A 17,702-nucleotide genomic window follows, 5' to 3' on the forward strand; every position below is an offset into this window, starting at 1 on the left:
ACATAAACATTAAAAAAAAAAAAGTATAATGGTGGTTTCCAGGGATTGTGGGGGGGGGGAGGGGAATGGGGAGTTATTGTTTAATGGGTATAGAGTTTCAGTTTCACAAGATGAAAAAAGTTACACAGATGGTGGTGATGGTTGCACAACATTACACATGTATTTAATACCATTAAACCGTAGGGTCACCTGGATGGCTGTTTGTAGAGCTTGCAACTCTTGATCTCAGAATCATGAGTTTGAGCCCCACATTGGGGGTAGAGATTACTTAAAAATAAATAAACCCTTTAAAAATACCACCGGACTGTACACTTAAAAAAAGATGGTAAATTTTATATGTATTTTACAATAAAAAAAGTGAAGGAAAAAAGTGCTCACAGGAGAAAAAAAGAGGTAAGATCTAGTTCTCCATCCTTTATTATCTAAGCTAGCCTAGCAACTAGCTTTAACAGAGTGCAATGGAATGACACAGTCTGAATTCCATGCTTAGCTTCAGGAGACCTTGTGTATAGCTTCTTCTACTCTCTCCTCCTCTTTTAGAAGGAGATAGAGAGAGCACATGAATGGGGGAGAGGGGGCAGAGGAAGAGAGAGAATCTGAAGCGGGCTCCGCGCTGAGTGTAGAGCCCGATGGGGTGTTTAATCCCACGATCCTGGGATCATAACCTGAGCCAAAGTCAAGAGTCAGATGCTCAACCAACTGAGCCAACCAGGTGTATCTTCTCTTACTCTTTTAGAACCTGCTGCTGTTATATAAACCAGCTTGGGCCTCCAGTATGGCAACAGACTGGATGAAAGAGAAAATTATCACAGCTTAGGCCCTAGACATATTAGTGTACCCAACTGTGGTAGGCAGCCTCTAAGAATGTTAATTGCCTCTTGGTAATCACACAATTTCTGTATCCCCTCCCACTGAGAACAGCTGGCTGGCTAGCAATTTGCTTCTAACCAACAAAATGTGGCAAAAGTGATGAGATATTATTTCTGTGATTCAGTTACATAACTTTGTAATTTCTGTCTTGTTAGAAGATTCTCTCCTTGCTGGCTTTGGCAAAGCAAATTGTTATGTTGAAGAGGCCCAAGTGATAAAGAAATGAGGGCAGCCTCTGGCCAACAGCCAGCTAGAAACTGAGGCTCTCAGTCCAACAGTCCTTAGGGAACTGAAATTCTGCTGACAAACAAGAGAGCTTAGAAGCAAATTCTTTCCTAGCTGAGCCTTCAGATGAGACCTCAACCCTGAATGACAACTTGATTTCAGCTTTCTGAAAGACTCAGAATCAGAGGACCCAACTAAGCAAATGCCTGGACTCCTGACCCACTCTGTTGTTTCAAGATGTTAAGTTTATGGTAATTTGTTATATAGCAATAGATAACATACACTAGCAGCAACAGAAAACTGATACACTAGCTAATACCACTTGAACAGAGATGAGACAACTCAGTTATAACAGGCCAAACTACCAACCTAAAGAATCATGAGCAGATTACATACATCTTGCTACATTTTTTTTTTTGCAGTGTTTAACTTTACATTAAAAAAAAAAAAATTCAATTTATTTAAACTAAAACAAAACAAAAGCAGTTCACCCATTTCTACCATCTACCTCTGGAAAGCACCAATCTGTTCTCTGTATCTATGAGTTTAGTTAAAAAAAATTATTTTTTTAGATTCCACATATAGAAGAGATCATATGGTATCTGTATTTCTGTTTGATTTATTTCACTTCACATAATATCCTTGAGGTCCATCCATGTTGTTGCAAATGCCAAAATTTCATTCTTTTTATGGCTGAATAATATTCCATTGTGTATATATACTACAACTTCTTTATTCACTCATGTACTGAAGGACACTTAGGTTTGTTTCCATATCTTGGTTACTGTAAATAGTATTGCAAGGAACAAGGGGTGCATATATCTTTTTGAATTAGTGTTTTTATTTTCTCTGGAAAAATACTCAAATAGACTTACTGGATCATATTGTAGTTCTATTTTTAATTTTTTGAGGAACCTCCATACTGTTTTCCAAAATGGCTGCATCAATTTACATTCCTACCAACAGTGCATGAGGGTTTCTTTTTCTACGTATCCTCACCAACGCTTGTTATTTCTAGTCTTTTTGGTAATAGCCATTCTAACAGGTATGAGGTAGTAGCACATTGTGGTTTGTATTTCCCTGATGATTAATGATGTAAAGCATCTTTTAATGTACCTATTGGCCCTCTGCATGTCTTCTTTAGAAAAATGTCTATTCAGAGGCACCTGGGTGGCTCAGTCGCTTAAGCATCTGACACTTGATTTTGGCTTAGGTCATGATCTCATGGTTTGTGAGATCGAGCCCCGCATCAGGCTCCATGCTAAGTGCATGGAACCTGCTTGGGATTCTTTCCCTCCCTCTCTCTCTGCCCCTCTCATACTCATGCTCTCTCTCTCTCTCAAAATAAATGAATAAACTTAAAAAGAAAAGAAAAATGTTTATTCAAATCTTCCGCCCATTTTTTAATTGGATTGTTTCTTTTTGCAATTAAGTTGTGTGAGTTCTTAGCCCCTTATCAGATATATGGTTTGCATATATTTTCTCCAATTCAGTAGGTTGCCTTTTCATTTTGTTGATGGTTTCCTTTACTGCATGGAAACTTCTAGTTTGATATAGTTCCACTTGTTTATTTTTGCTTTTGTTGCTTTTGATTTTGGTGTCAGACTCAAAAATCAAGGAGACTTATCTCAAGAAGCTTACTGCCTATGTTTTCTTCTAGGAGCTGTATAGTTTCAGGTCTTACATTCAAGGCTTTAATTCATTCTGAGTTAATTTTTGTGTATGGTATAAGATAGTGATCCCATTTCATTCTTTTGCATGTGGCTGTACAATTTTCCTAGCACCATTTCTTGAAGAGCTTATCCTTTCCCCATGGTATACTGGCTCCTTAGTCATAAACTATTTGACCATATATGTGTGGGTTTAATTCTGTGCTCTTTATTCTGTTCCACTGATCTGTGTGTCTGTTTTTATGCCAACACAATACTGTTTTAAGTGTTATAGCTTTAAAATATTTGAAATCAGGGAGCATGATGCCTCCAACTTTGTTTTTTCTCAAGATTGCTTTGGTTATTCGGGTTCTTTTACTGCTCCATACAAATTTTAGGATTTTTTTTTTTTTTTTTTGGTTCTGTTTCTGAGGAAAATGCTATTGGAATTTATTTTAAGTTTATTTATTTATTTTGAGAGAGGAGAGAGCATGCATGTGAGCTGGGAGGGGCAGACAGAGAGGGAGAGAGAGATTCCCAAGCAGGTTCTGCACTGTCATCGTGGAGCCCAACGTGGGGCTTGAACTCATGAATTGTGACATCATGATCTGAGCCAAAACCAAGAGCTGGATACAATCGACTGAGCCACTCAGGTGCCCCAACACTACAATTTTGATAGGGATTACATTGAATAAATTGAATGAATACATGCTATCTTTTGTATAAAATTAGAGTAAGTAAAATATATACATATATCTTTTAGGAATACAAAAAGCTGAGATATAACTATATGAAAAAGAAAGAAAAAAAAGAAAAATAATAAACACAGGATTCAGCAAGGGTACATTAGATAGGGACAATAATGAGTTGGGGACACGTGGAGATCACATTGATAGAAGTTATTTTAAATTTTGAGTTTGGTGGTGTGTTAAAAAAAAGAGATTAGTTTCAGAAATTTTTCAGAATTGAAGACTTGAATATTCAGATCGAAAGGCCCGTTATCATCTAACACGGGATGATATTAGATCATACTGAGGATAATCAGTGTGAAATTTTATAATTTTGGAAACAAAAAGATTGTATAAACTTCCCAAAAGGTTGGGGTGGGTGGGTGGGAAGGTTTCATGCAGAGAATGAAGAATCAGAATGGTGTTAGACTTAATAGAAAAGCTAGAAGACAGTGAAATAATACCTTCAACATTTTGAGGAAACATGATTTCCAAGAGAAGACTATACCCAGCCAAAATATCAAACAACTATGAGGATAGAATAAAGACATGCAAAAGCTCAAAAATTTATTTTTCACAAACCTCATCTCAGGAGGCTACAAGAGGATATGTTCCACAAAAGAGTGAGTATAAACTAAGAAAAGAGGAAAAAATAAAATAAGGGGCACCTGGGTGGCTCAGTCAGTTAAGTGTCTGACTTTGGCTCAGGCCATGATCTCACAGTTCGTGAGACTGAGCCCCACATTGGGCTCTCTGCTGTCAGCACAGAGCCCACTTCAGATCCTCTGTTTCTCTCCCCTTGTTCTCTCTCTCTCTCAAAATAAATAAATAAAAGAAATAAACTGGGAAAGAAGAAAATAATGACTTTCAAAATATGACAGTGAAGGGTGAACCTAAAATGGTAGTTTCACAGCAGAACTAATCCAGAAAAGCTCTAAGAGAGATATCTTCAAGAATCTGAAACTGAGAGAACACTGAATGTGTTGGAAAGTAATGAGAGGAATTCACACAACTGATGCTGATGTTGAATTAGTAATAAATACACAGAAAAATAAGCAAATGAAAAAACAAGACAATTTTTAGAAAAATAAAAGGAGGAAGGAGAAAATCATATACAAGGTTCAGCTGTGAATGCCATTTAAACAGTTATAGTAAACATTAAATATTCAGTTAATAAATACTGCAAAAAATGGGGAGACTAGAAGTTTACATGTGTGTGGTGGGGGTAGAGGGTACGGTAAAACAGAACTACAGCTTTAAGTTCCATAGTAGGAAGTAAGTAAATAATTCCTAAAACTAAAAATACGAAGACATAGCAAAAAAACCCCCCAAAAACAACAAACAACGTTATTTGGAGATGTGGAATTAAATGTGAAAAAAAGTTAGTTAAAAATGTTGAAAGTGGCTGCCTCTGAGTAAGGTGAGAATAGACAGGGCTAACGACTGCTATTTATTATAATATAACTTGGATAATTCCATCAGTCTTTAAATTATGAGCATATAAAACTTTGATAAAAACAAAAACTAAATTCAAAAAAGAAAGAAAAAGAAAGTCCAGGCTATGGAGTCAGAAAGCATGGGTTCAAGTTCTGATTCTACCACTTACCACTGATGTGATTGATATTAAGCAACTATCCACAAAATGCTGGTAGGCCATTCATGGATATAAAACTTGGTAAATAACAAAACTACCTAGCCCCGTTCAATGGATTTTATTTCATTGTTTCAAGTTTTTATTTAAGTTCCAGTTAGTGAAGATATAATGTAATATTAGTTTCAGCAATTCACTAGATTTTAGTTTGAGAGCAAATCTTATCTTTGTTTCCCATATGAGGCTTAGCCTAAACTTTACATATAGTATGTTCTAAATTCAATGACTATATCAAAACTTAATGCATTTATAAGTCAGGGATCTCATTCCAAGTAGCCTGTCTGCATATTAGTAAGTTGTTCCTCCTTCTTTTCAAATACCATGTTTTTAAATATATTTCCCTGTAACTGGGGCATTAAATTGCTCCCTGTATTTTACATATGCTCCTATTATTGTACACTGTGACTTATAAATTCTAGCATATTTGAACCTACTTCTGCATGCTGTTTCTTCAATCACAACAATTTCGATTTTCAATATGCTGGGATTTCAAGTCAGTTCTGTTAAATATAATTAGAAAGAGTGGGGGAGTTGGGGATTGAGAAGAGAAAAGAGATAAAGCAGAAACCCAAGCAGAGAGTTTTCTAACAGTTCAGCTTTGAGAAATAAAGAAAGCTGAAGCAAAAAAACAAACAAAACAAAAAAACCCAAAAAAACAAACAGGCTCAGAAGGCCTGCCAACATTTGTTAGTGCAGAGGGAGCTAAGCTGATTGAGAGGTGACAGCCAAGTGACAGCTTTCATTTGTGTGATTCTCAAGCACACTGATATTTATTGAATCTAGCCTGGACCAAGGCTATATAACTCTGAGAAGTGGGGAGGAGTTTAAGAAATACTACAGTGAACTGGATGGACTAAATAAAAGTTGAATCTAATTTCTCTTACTGGGTGGGGGAAAATAAGAATTGCCTTTACAGGCAGGCTCCTCAACCATTCGATAACATCTATTGACTGCTATGGGCCATAACTAGGCCAAGTGCTGGGGACAAAATGAACAAAATAGAATATAATGATCCCAGCTCTTACAGAGCTTACAGTTGAGTAGAGGAGAGAGTAAATAAGACAGCGGGGCTACCATATTTAGACAAACAAAGGAGTATGATTTCATATTAGAGGGTCAAGAAAGGCCCCTCTCAGAAAAGAACTTGAAGGCTAAGCTAAATTTAGAGTACGTGTGTTGTGGGGAGAGGGGATGGCGAGGATTTTGGGCAGAGAACAACATGTGTAAAGACCTGGAGTAAGGAAAAAAAAAGTCCCAAAAATCCAAACATGAATTTGATCTTGCCCTCCTCAGAATCTACCATCTACAAATCTTCTGGGAAAGAAATGGCAAGAGGGGGAAAGATGGCTGCTGAAACATCTAGCCATTAGTCATTTTCTTGTTAAGTTGGTAAGAACACCATTTGGGAAACTTGGACCTACCGGATCCACTCTATTAAACAATATCTGGGAAAAAGGGGACTGTAGCCTATTCTGGCACATGATAACAGCTAAGAGGCAGACCAAATATACAATCTGAGAATATTAGGGTTCTTTAAAAAAAAAATTCTTATCATTGAAATGCATAGCATTCCACAGGAGGAATTTATTTTTTGTATTATTATTTTTAGTGTTTATTTATTTTTGGAAGAGCGTGAGAGTGTGTGTGAGCACGAGTGGGGGAGGGGCAGAGAGAGAAGGGACAGAAGATCCAAAGTGGGCTCTGTGCTGACAGCAGAGAGCCCATGTGGGGCTTGAACCCACAAACCATGAGAACATGACCCAAGCCAAAGTCGAATGCATAAATGACTGAGCCAGCCAGGGGCCCTTCCACAGGAGGATTTAAAACTCAGTTATTTAGGTGAAACTCAGCTTTCAAATATAATAAAATACAGATACAGAGAAATTCAAAATTTCATATTAAGAATAGAAAATCTTTCTATAACACAAATCTGATCAGACATTCTCGTTTAAAATTCCTCAACAACTTGTGCTCACTTCAGCAGCACATACAATAAAATTCCTCAACAACTCCCCACTGTTTTTTTTCTAAGATGTTCTTTTTTTTTAATGTTAATTTGTTATTAGTTTATTTATTTTGAAGAGAGAGAGAGAGAGAAAGCATGTGCAGAGAGGGGCAGAGAGAGAGAGAGGGAGAAAGAGAATCCAAGCAGGCTCTGCACTGTCAGCGTAGAGCCTGAGGTGGGGCTGCAACCCATGAACCATGGGATCATGACCTGAGCTGAAATCAAGAGTTGGACGTTCAACAGACTGAGTCCGATATGGGGCTTAAACTCATGAACTGTGAGATCATGACCTGAGCCAAAGTCGGATGCTCAACCAACTGAACCACCCAGGTACTCCCCACTGTTTTGAGGATAAAGTCCAAACTCTTTAGTCTGATCTCTGTAATCTCTCCAGTCCTATTCCCTGCTTCCCTGTCTTCTGTAATTACACTTCAGCTAAAAAGCAGGTTACCAGTGTACATCATACGTTTTCAAAGAGAGGAGTCAGCTTAAACAAACTTTCAATGGCCAGGTGTGACAATTTAAGCATCAAAATTGTTTTTTTTTTAATTTTTTTTCTTATTACATTTCTTTATTTTTGAGAGGCAGAGAGAGACAGAGTATGAGTGGGGGAGGGGCAGAGAGAGAGGGAGACACGGAATCTGAAGCAGGCTCCAGGCTCTGAGCTGTCAGCACAGAGCCCGACATGGGGCTCGAACTCACCAACCGTGAGATTATGACCTGAGCTGAAGTCAGATGCTTAACTGACTGAACCACCCAGGTGCCCCTAAAATTATTCTATTTTTTATTTGAGATGGAGAGGGAGAGGGAGAGGGAGAGGGAGAGGGAGACAGAGACGGAGACGGAGAGGGAGAGAGAGAATGCAAGCGGGGGAGAGGGGGGAGAGGGAGAGGGAGAAGGAGAGACAGTCTTAAGCAGGTTCCATGCTCAGTGCAGTGCCTGACATGGGTCTCAATCCCATGACCCTGGGATCATGACCTGAGCCAAAATCAAGAGTTGGATGCTCAACCGAGTCATCCAGGTATCCCTAGTTTAACTATTTTTAATATTTGATCTTAAATTAGATTTTTTGTTTCTTAGATATATGCATTCAATTATTTGAGCCTTAAACACAATGCAAATAATTCTGAGTGCTCCTCTCTGCACACAAATCCTCTGGACTTTACAGAATCTTATCAATAGTTCTAAGCCTCTTCAAGTCAGGAACTGTCTTTTCTAACTTTATGTCATCAACCCCTAGCACAGTGCCTGCAGTGCAATCAGCTGTCAATAAATGAGTCAATTTTTCTCTTTCTTTCTTTCTTTCTTTCTTTCTTTCTTTCTTTCTTTCTTTTCTTTCTTTCTTCTTTTCTTTCTTTCCTTCTTTCCTTTCCTTTCCTTTCTTTTCCTTCCTCCCTTCCTTCCTTCCTTCTTTCCTTCCAACATGGGGCTTGAACTCATAACCCTAAGATCAAGAGTCACATGCTCTACCAACAAAGCTTGCCAGATGCCTCAAATTGAACACATCCTTTAAATTTTCAATAAATGTTTCTTAAGTGAAAACATGAATGACAATAATAATTATAAAAACCTAACATACAAATAAACCAAACTCCAGTCTCCTTACCTGTTTTTTTTTTCCCCTTTTGACCTGGAACTTGTTCTAAGCCATCTTGGCCTTTTCTCATTAACATCGCAAGGGATGCATCATGAGCTCTGAACAGGTCTACAACTTCGTGTAAGGCAACATCTGTTATGAGATCACAGCTCAGGACTAGAACATCTGTCTGTCAAATGGAGAAGGGGAAAGTCAATATCACAAAAGGCAATGGATCACAAAAATCATCACAGGATAAACTTACAATGGCTTAGAAGCACACACAAACTGGACACTTGTTTTCAAACTTTTTTTATAGCAGCAGAATAAGTAACATAAATAGGCTGTTCTAACTGAATATCTGCCTCTCCTTGGGTGAGCCTTATTGCTGCTGAATCTGAGGGACCACTGGAATCCTGGGCTTTAAGGAACAGAGTCTGAAAACCACCACATTGTCTATTTCCATGAATGTGTAATTAATGATCATAAATTTATATATCCCTTTACAGTTTGAAAAACATTTTCACATAGTCTGATGATTCCATATGGTTATGAAATACTATGAAACAGTCACTTTGCTATAGTACTAGAAAATAAAAGGGTGAATATAACATACGGCCCATCTCTCAAGGAAACCAATCTAATTAGTAAATAATTACAATACAACCTCAGGTATGTATAAAAGCACTCATTTAATTCTTATAATAACACCATGGTGTGGGATTATTATTAATATTATTAGTTCTCATTTTTATGGATAAGAAATATGAGAACTAACTACCACAGTGTCTGGCACATAATAGGCACTTAGTAATTATTTGATGAATGAATGAATAAACCAATGAAGTAAAAAAAAAAAAGATTTTCTCATGTGGTGGGTATTCTGATTGCAAGTCTGGTAATTCAGATTAATTACAATAATAATGAATAATAGTAATTAACGTTTACTGAGTGTGTACTATTGGCCAGGAATCATGGTAACTTTGCATGCATTCCCAATCTTTAGAACACTATGTAGTAAGCACTATTAGCATTTGTACTTTACAGACAAAGAAACAGGTTTACAGTAGTTAGGTAACTAAGATCTAACAACTTATAATGACTATTCATATAAATAAATAATCTGTACTAGTGAATAGTGTTTGAAGAAACATAGCTTTGGTAGTTTGAAAACCAATTTAAGGGAGTTTCTAGTCCACAGTATTAGGCACCCAAAACACCTAAACTTAGATCTTAGATACTTCTAAATTTTGGTCTGTCTAGTACCCAACACTATGGGTACTAGATATCAACTGGAGTATCATATTTTAGGAGTATACTTGATAAACTAAAAAAGCATCAATAAGAAGATGATCAAGGTGGTGAAAGAGCTAGAAACATAATAGTGAAAGAAGAGAAGCTGTTTAATAGGGAAAAGACTGTAGGGGAGACAGTGGGCAGGACAAGGATTATGGGGTGGGATTAAGAAAGAAAGAGATAAAAGCATTCTTTATTAAAAACTTTATTTCTAATGTTTATTTAGTTTTGAGAGAGAGAGTGGGGGAGGGGCAGAGAGAGAGAGGGAGACACAGAATCCAAAGCAGGCTCCAGGCTCCAAGCTGTCAGCATGAGCCTGATGCAGGGCTTGAACCCACGAACCGTGAGATCATGACCTGAGCTGAAGCCTGACACTTAACCAACTGAGCCACCCAGGTGCCCCTAAAAGCATTCTTTAAATACCTGGCAGTCTTTTCTCCTTTTTTTTTTCTTCTTAATGTTTATTTTTGAGAGAGATAGTGCAAGCAGGGAAGGGGCAGAGACAGAGGGAGACACAGAATCTGAAGCAGGCTCCAGGCTCTGAGAGGTCAGCACAGAGCCTGACAGAGGCCTCGAATCCATGAACTGTGAGATCATGACTTGAGCTGAAGTCTGATGCTTAACCGACTGAGCCACCCAGGCACCCCAATACCTGGCAGTCTTAAGGAAGAACCGAATTTTACCTGAATAGCCCAAGAGCAAAACTAAGAACAAAGAGGAAACACAGGAAGAAAAGTATTTTTAGTTTCCATATTAACTTATATCTGTCAGTCAGAGCTAGTCAAAAAGAGTAATTTTGTAAGGCAATGAATTTCCCATCATTAGAAGTGCTCAAGCAGAAACTGGATTATCACTTGCAACAATTCACTTACCTAACGTTTATTTTTTTATTATTTTTTAATATTTATTTATTTTTGAGAGAGAGAGACAAAGTGTGAACAGGGAGGGGTAGAAAGAGAGAGAGACAGAATCTGAAGCAGGCTCCAAGCTCTGAGCTGTCAGCACAGAGTCCGATGCGGGGACCCGAACCACGAACCATGAGATCATGACCTGAGCCAAAGTTCGGACACTCAACCGACTGAGCCACCCAGCGCCCCACTTACCTAACATTTATTGAGCACTTACTCTATGCTCACCCAGGCCCTACTCTGAAAGAGTGCACTAGGAAGTGTTAAAGTGAGTGGCTAAGAAAGGCTACTTAATATATTTTTAACAAATTGCTACCTATACATTCTGCTACTACACTTTATCATAAATGCAGAAAACAGAAGTCCCAAAACAATCAATGGAAAAATGAATTCCTTAAATTGCAATTTAAATTAACTACACAAATGTTTCTCAATAGCACACCTGCAGTTTCTGAGGGGGGCCTGAAGTAAAGCCTGATTCCTACTGCCCTTTCTGAGTCAACCAGGGAAACTCCTCTTTTATTAATTTTATTTTCTTAGATAGGCTTCTGTACAAGCTTTGGCTTGGAAAACAGGTTTTGCTATTTAAAAAGTCTGAAAAACACTGAACTAAATTATTCCTGGTTTAAGAATAAATAAAATGAGTATCTACATGGACATTCTTGTACGTGGTTCCTGCTCTTCTAAGATTTTAATTTAAAATCAAGATTCCTGCTTTGGGTGGGAAAAATGGATGATTTCAACTCACATTCTACTACAGTAAAAAGCCATGTTTCCTCAGACATTGAGGCTCAGGAGGAAGCAAAACATAAGAGACTCTTAAAAAACTGAGAACAACTGAGGGTGATGGGGTGGGGTGGGAGGGAGGGAGGGGTTGGTGATGGGTATTGAGGAGGGCACCTGTTGGGATGAGCACTAGGTGTTGTATGGAAACTAATTTGACAATAAATTCCATATTAAAAAAAGAAAAGAAACTGAGGCTCAACTATAAGAATGCCTTGGCTTGCTTCTTTTAAATTTTTTTTTTTTTTTTTACATTTGTTTATTTTTGAGAGACAGAGCACAAGTCGGGGAGGGGCAGAGAGAGAAGGAGACAGAATCTGAAGCAGGCTCCAGGCTCCGAGCCATCAGCAAAGAGCCCGATTTGGGGCTTGAACTCACAAACTGAGATCAAGACCTGAGCCGAAGTCAGACACTTAACTGACTGAGGCCTTGGCTTACTTCTTGAAATACAAGAACCATCATTTCTTTTTCTACACATATAACTTATTATTTATAGCCTAAACAATTCCTTTTGAGAGCCTCTTCAAGTTAAGAAGTTCAAATTTGGGGGGCGCCTGGGTGGCGCAGTCGGTTAAGCGTCCGACTTCAGCCAGGTCACGATCTCGCGGTCTGTGAGTTCGAGCCCCGCGTCGGGCTCTGGGCTGATGGCTCAGAGCCTGGAGCCTGTTTCCGATTCTGTGTCTCCCTCTCTCTCTGCCCCTCCCCCGTTCATGCTCTGTCTCTCTCTGTCCCAAAAATAAATAAACGTTGAAAAAAAAAAAAAAAAAAAAAGAAGTTCAAATTTGGATTTTTTCTACTCTTTTGCTTAAAGCTATCTTAGTTCCTTCTGGATTTTAACGGAGCTAAAAAAAAAAAATTTTTTTAGGAAAAAAATCCTAACGTCACCATCTAGGAACCACCAAATATTAGCAAATCAGCCTATGTATATGAAAGTTCAGGAAGAGATAGCATACAGAACCCTACTTCTTGTAACAATGCATAGGAAGGCAGGGAACATGGGCTATTATTAAAGACGTCAGGACAGCAGTACAGAAGTCCCATTTCATTATAATGAAAATGACAGTTTACTGAGAAAAAAAGAACTTTCTTTCTCTAATAAGATGGCTGATTTTTGCAAGCTGACTGTTCTACAATAAATTTAATTATCAAGTGTACTCCAAAGTGAAGAAATGATCCAATGCAAATGCCTCTGAAGTGGTGACAATGTCATCTTGGAAAATAAGTGCGGTTATCATTGAGTATTTGCCAAAAATAAATCTGTCAGTGTAGTGAATGCCAAACAAGTCCTGGGTAAATGTGAACAGTCTACCGCTTCGTTTTTCTCTTTGCTTTTAGATGACTTTTTGCTAAGCTGAATGCAAAATCCCCAAGGAGCACAAGAAACAGACCCCTCCCCCCACTGTTTGGTTGCCATCTGCTCTCAGTGTGAAAAGAGAGGCGTCAGTCAGAAAGGGCAGGGCTTGGGATACAGATGGAGGTGCTACTCCGTCAGGCCCTCTCCTGCCTCTGTCCCCAGAAAACGCTCCATCTAAAAACTCACTCAAACCAAACACATTCCCATCCTCTTTGCACTCCACCACTTCCAAAGGGAAGTCTTTGCTCTTTGATCAATGTACGTTGTTTCCAAAGCTGGAAATCTGGAAAAGAAACAAAAGTCTAAAAGGGAAACAATCATCCTTGTATCTTCATACTACCACCTATTTCTCTTCACATTTTTATAAAAGCTATAATAGAAAATAAATAACTGTTGTTTAATTTTTATTCTAAAAATGTAAAGCCCATTCTAGAAATGCAAATATTCTTCTACTAACTGGAACCCAGAGAGAAAAAGCAGAGAAACTGTTAAGAGCCAGAGGCATTTCTGATCACGTGTGACCACAAGCCATGAATAAACATAGATTGTTTGGACTGTGAAGGAACTGTATATCTGAAATGCAATTAACTTGAAAAGTTCCCTGGACACACCAATCCCCCGCTGCTTCATGTTTCAGGTAACCAGTTCTTTTCTAACGCCAACAGTAAGCCTCTTCTTTTGCAGAGACCAAATGGAATCTCCTCAGACCTCCTACTCTCATGTTCTAATAGTCCTCAGTATCCCTTTATCCAAGTCTGTTCCTTTAGAGGAGTTAGGGCAATGTCAAGCGCAAAAAGCACGGCTCTAAAGGATCGCAAATGTGTCCAGTTTTTGACAAACTGTATGGCAAATACAAGGTCTTTAAGGGAAGGTGAAAACAGCATGTTAGTGTTTGGGGAGAACTCAAGACCTCCAGGAATTCAAAATTCCAACTGCTGCCAGTTAGTTTTGGCTAAGCAAACAAATTAAGCTCAGAAAACCCAATTACAAAGCCATGGCAAGGCCCAGAAATCTCTCATTACAAGAACATTTTCAATCAAGCCAAAACCACTGAGTAAAACTAGAAGAAAAAACAAAAGTTAAATCAGAAAACCGTATATATGTGTGTGAGGTGGTAGCGGTATGGTGGGAGGTGGTAAGAGCTACTGGGAATAAGCCTTTCTTCTTTCCTGGCAGCTGCTCCATGACAGATTGTTATAAATAACACAAATCTGGCAAACAATTTCCTATGCATGGAGAGAGAAAAACACTTATTCCACTGAAGAAAACCCGTAAAGGCAAGGTAACCTCGCTTTTACCCACCCAGCACTTCCACAAACAATGGCTATGATCCAAATCACCACCCTGTACTCCACCCCTGCCCATATGGAACTAATGAATTCAGCTACTTGGTGCTACTATGAATGGTTACAATTTACATTTCCTATGTGGTCCAATCCCAATCCAACCGTCAAGAGTAGTTGGTGTTTAATAAACACCAATGTCCAACTGCAATGGAGACCTCACCATGCTTGATTTCCATTGAAAATGTTTGGAAAACACTCCCAGTCTGCAGCTCCCAAAGTGCAAGGCAAAGGGCCAACTGCCATTTTGTTTTTAATGAGTCTGGGGCATTAGGTGCAGGAAGTAATGACCAACTCAGTCTGTAAGAAATGTGATAATCCTTAGGCTTAGAGCTAAACATCCTTCCTGTGTTCCTTAGCTTAATCATAATGTCACCACCACCAGGATCTGAAGTGAGGAAATCTGGCCATAATCTAGAATGAATTCCTCTCTCTTTCTGCCCAGTCCCCTACCCCAACATGTTACTGGTCACCAAGTCCTTTTCTTTTGTCTCCACTGCACTGCCTTAGTTTAGGTCTCAAAGTATTCTTCCAGTCTCTTAGCTGTCTCTCTCATTCCAGTTTTTCCCCTATTCTAATTCACACTTCAATTTCCACTACTTATTTCATTTCCCTGCTTAAAGACAGCCTAAAATAATGTTCTCCAAACATAAAAAAAAAAAAGTTGAACATTTATTCACTATTCCCACTTACTTTAAGAAGAATTTTTATTCATCTATTTTATTATTCTTATTTTTTTTAATGTTTATTATTTTTGAGACAGAGGACAGAGCGTGAGCAGGGAAGGGGCAGAAAGAGAGAGGGGAGAAGCAGAATCCGAAGCAGGCTCTAGGCTCTGAGATGTCAGCATAGAGCCCGATGCAGGGCTCGAACTCATGAATTGTGAGATCATGACCTGAGCTGAAGTCGGGTCATGGCTGAGCCACCCAGCCGCCCAAAAAAGAATTTTTTTTAAATGTTTTTGAGAGAGAGACAGACAAAGCGTGAGTGGGGGAGGGGCGGCAAAAGAGGGAGACAGAATCTGAAGCAGGCTCCAGGCTCTAAGCTGTCAGCACAGAGCCTGACACAGGGCTTGAACCCATGAACCGTGAGATCATGACCTGAGCCGAAGCCTGACACTTAACCAACTGAACCACTCAGGTGCCCCTATTCCCACTTACTTTAAAATTTATTTAAAATACACGAATCACTATAAGTGATATAATATGCTCTTCAGACAACATATACAAAATTGATATTTTTTTAAGTGAAGAGATAAAATTAAAAGAACTAGAGATTCTATTCTAATATCTTCCTCTGGTACTCCATCCTACACACTCCCGGCTTTGAGATCACCCCATTTAGAATATCACTGCTTTGTAAGATGAGTTTAAATTCCTTAGTATGACACTAAAGGTCTTTCAAATATGACTCCACCTACCTAATTCAGCCTTCTCTGCCACAATTCCCCTACCACATAGCTAATGTTAACTTGCTGGAGTAAACTGCCAAAAATGCATTCCCCATTCTCTTTTCCCATCCACCACACATTCATCCATCAAGTTGCAGGTCCTGTCACAGTTATTATAAAAGACAGTACCCAATATATATCTCAGCTAGAAATGAAAGTCTTTTCTCTTCCATTACAGACCTTAAAATAACTAAATTGGATTAACGGGTTTTTCCCATCTAGACTTTTTTTTTTAATTAAAAAAATTTTTTTAAAATGTTTATTTATTTTGAGAGAGAGAGAGAGAGAGAGAGACAGACAGACAGAGTGTGAGCAGGGGAGGGGCAGAGAGAGAGAGAGGGAGACACAGAATCCAAAGCAGGCTCCAGGCTCTTTGCTGAGCTGTCAGCACAGAGCCAGAAGCTCCAACACATGAACCATGAGGTCATGACCTGAGCCAAAGTCAGATGCTTAACCGATTGAGCCACCCAGTGCCCCTATTTTTTTTGTTTTAAATTTTTAAAATGTTGAAAGAGAGATAGAGAGAGACAGAGTGTGAGCAGGGGAGGGGCAGAGAGAGAGGGAGACACAGAATCTGAAGCAGGCTCCAGGCTCCGAGCTGTCAGCACAGAGCCCAATGCATGAGATCATGAACTGAGCTGAAGTTGGATGCTTAACTGACTGAGCCACCTAGGTGCCCCTGGAGTCCTTTATTCTTGAATGACTGCACCCATATTGAATTATCTATGGATTTTAGCTTCACTTAAAAAAAAAAATTTAATGTTTATTTATTCCTCGAGAGAAAGACAGAATCTGAAGCAGGCTCCATGCTCTGAGCTGTCAGCACAGAACCCCAACGCGGGGCTTGAACCCACGAACTGCCAGATCATGACCTGAGCCAAAGTCAGACACTTAACCGACTGAGCCACCCAGGTGCCCCTAGACTTTGAGTTTCATAAGGAGCTCTTTTATCTTTGTGTCACCAGAGTTTAACCTAGTGCTGGGGAACAAGCATCTGTAAATGTTATTAGCACTCTTCCTGTTACCTCCTTCTCCTTGTTAAACTGACTCAAAGAAGAAAACATCCAATTTTAGGTGTTTAGAAACAGCATACTTTCTGACAAAGCTGAGAGCCCCCTTTGTAAGAGACTGTGACCGTTCACAGGAGAGGGGCCAAAATGGTAACTTGGCAGCCCCCTAAAGCAACAAGGTAGGAAATAACCTGTTGCCCCCCAAAAAGGAAAAAAAAAAACAGAAATGTCTGAAAACTTACCAGATGCAGCTGTCCTGGAGGGTATGGCTGGAGGGGATATGCTAGATTTATAATTTTAAGATGGAGACTCAACATTACCTTCCTAAAGAAGTTCTCCTCTTCAGGTTACAAACAAATAGAAGAATTTTACTCATCTTTCTGTGTGAAGCTAAGAAGTAACTGAGAATCTGTTAATTTCTGAATTATTAAATGAGTTAAATGTTAATCACTTCTCTTCCAGAATTTTTTTTGAGGCAAAAATATTTATTATTGTCACTCAGTTTGTAACATTAAGACATAGAGGTTGTTTATGAAAATGCAGAAATTGTTGGTATCTGCAATTTAATCTTAATCACCAAATGCATGGACATTACATGGCTTTTTTGTTCTCTCAAATCAAACCTTCACTTTGAAAGAATTTGTTACTCTGAATTTATTTTAAATCAATTCTTTTTCTTCAGTTAGACACAAATAGTCCACAGAATAAAATATAATTGCCCCATTTCAAGACTATGAAACATGCTCTTAACAATTACATTACATTTTTTCTATAGGGCTCCTGGTGGCTCAGTCCGTTAAGCCTCTGACTTTGGCTCAGGTCATAATCTCGCAGTCCATGAGTTCGAGCCCATC

General features: G+C 38.8%; 1 protein-coding gene across 2 annotated transcripts in view; it reads right to left on the bottom strand.

The window, feature by feature from the left end:
- The window catches only part of EIF2B3 (eukaryotic translation initiation factor 2B subunit gamma), a 123,448-nt gene that overhangs the window by 77,351 nt on the left and 28,395 nt on the right, over window positions 1–17,702 (bottom strand). For both annotated transcript variants that reach the window (XM_030325748.1, XM_030325747.1), the window contains exon 4: window positions 8,735–8,894. In XM_030325748.1, coding sequence (XP_030181608.1) covers window positions 8,735–8,894 — 160 coding nt within the window. The remainder of the gene's footprint in view (window positions 1–8,734; window positions 8,895–17,702) is intronic.

Source organism: Lynx canadensis, chromosome C1, assembly GCF_007474595.2.
Source record: "Lynx canadensis isolate LIC74 chromosome C1, mLynCan4.pri.v2, whole genome shotgun sequence".
Taxonomy (NCBI): Eukaryota; Metazoa; Chordata; class Mammalia; order Carnivora; family Felidae; genus Lynx; species Lynx canadensis.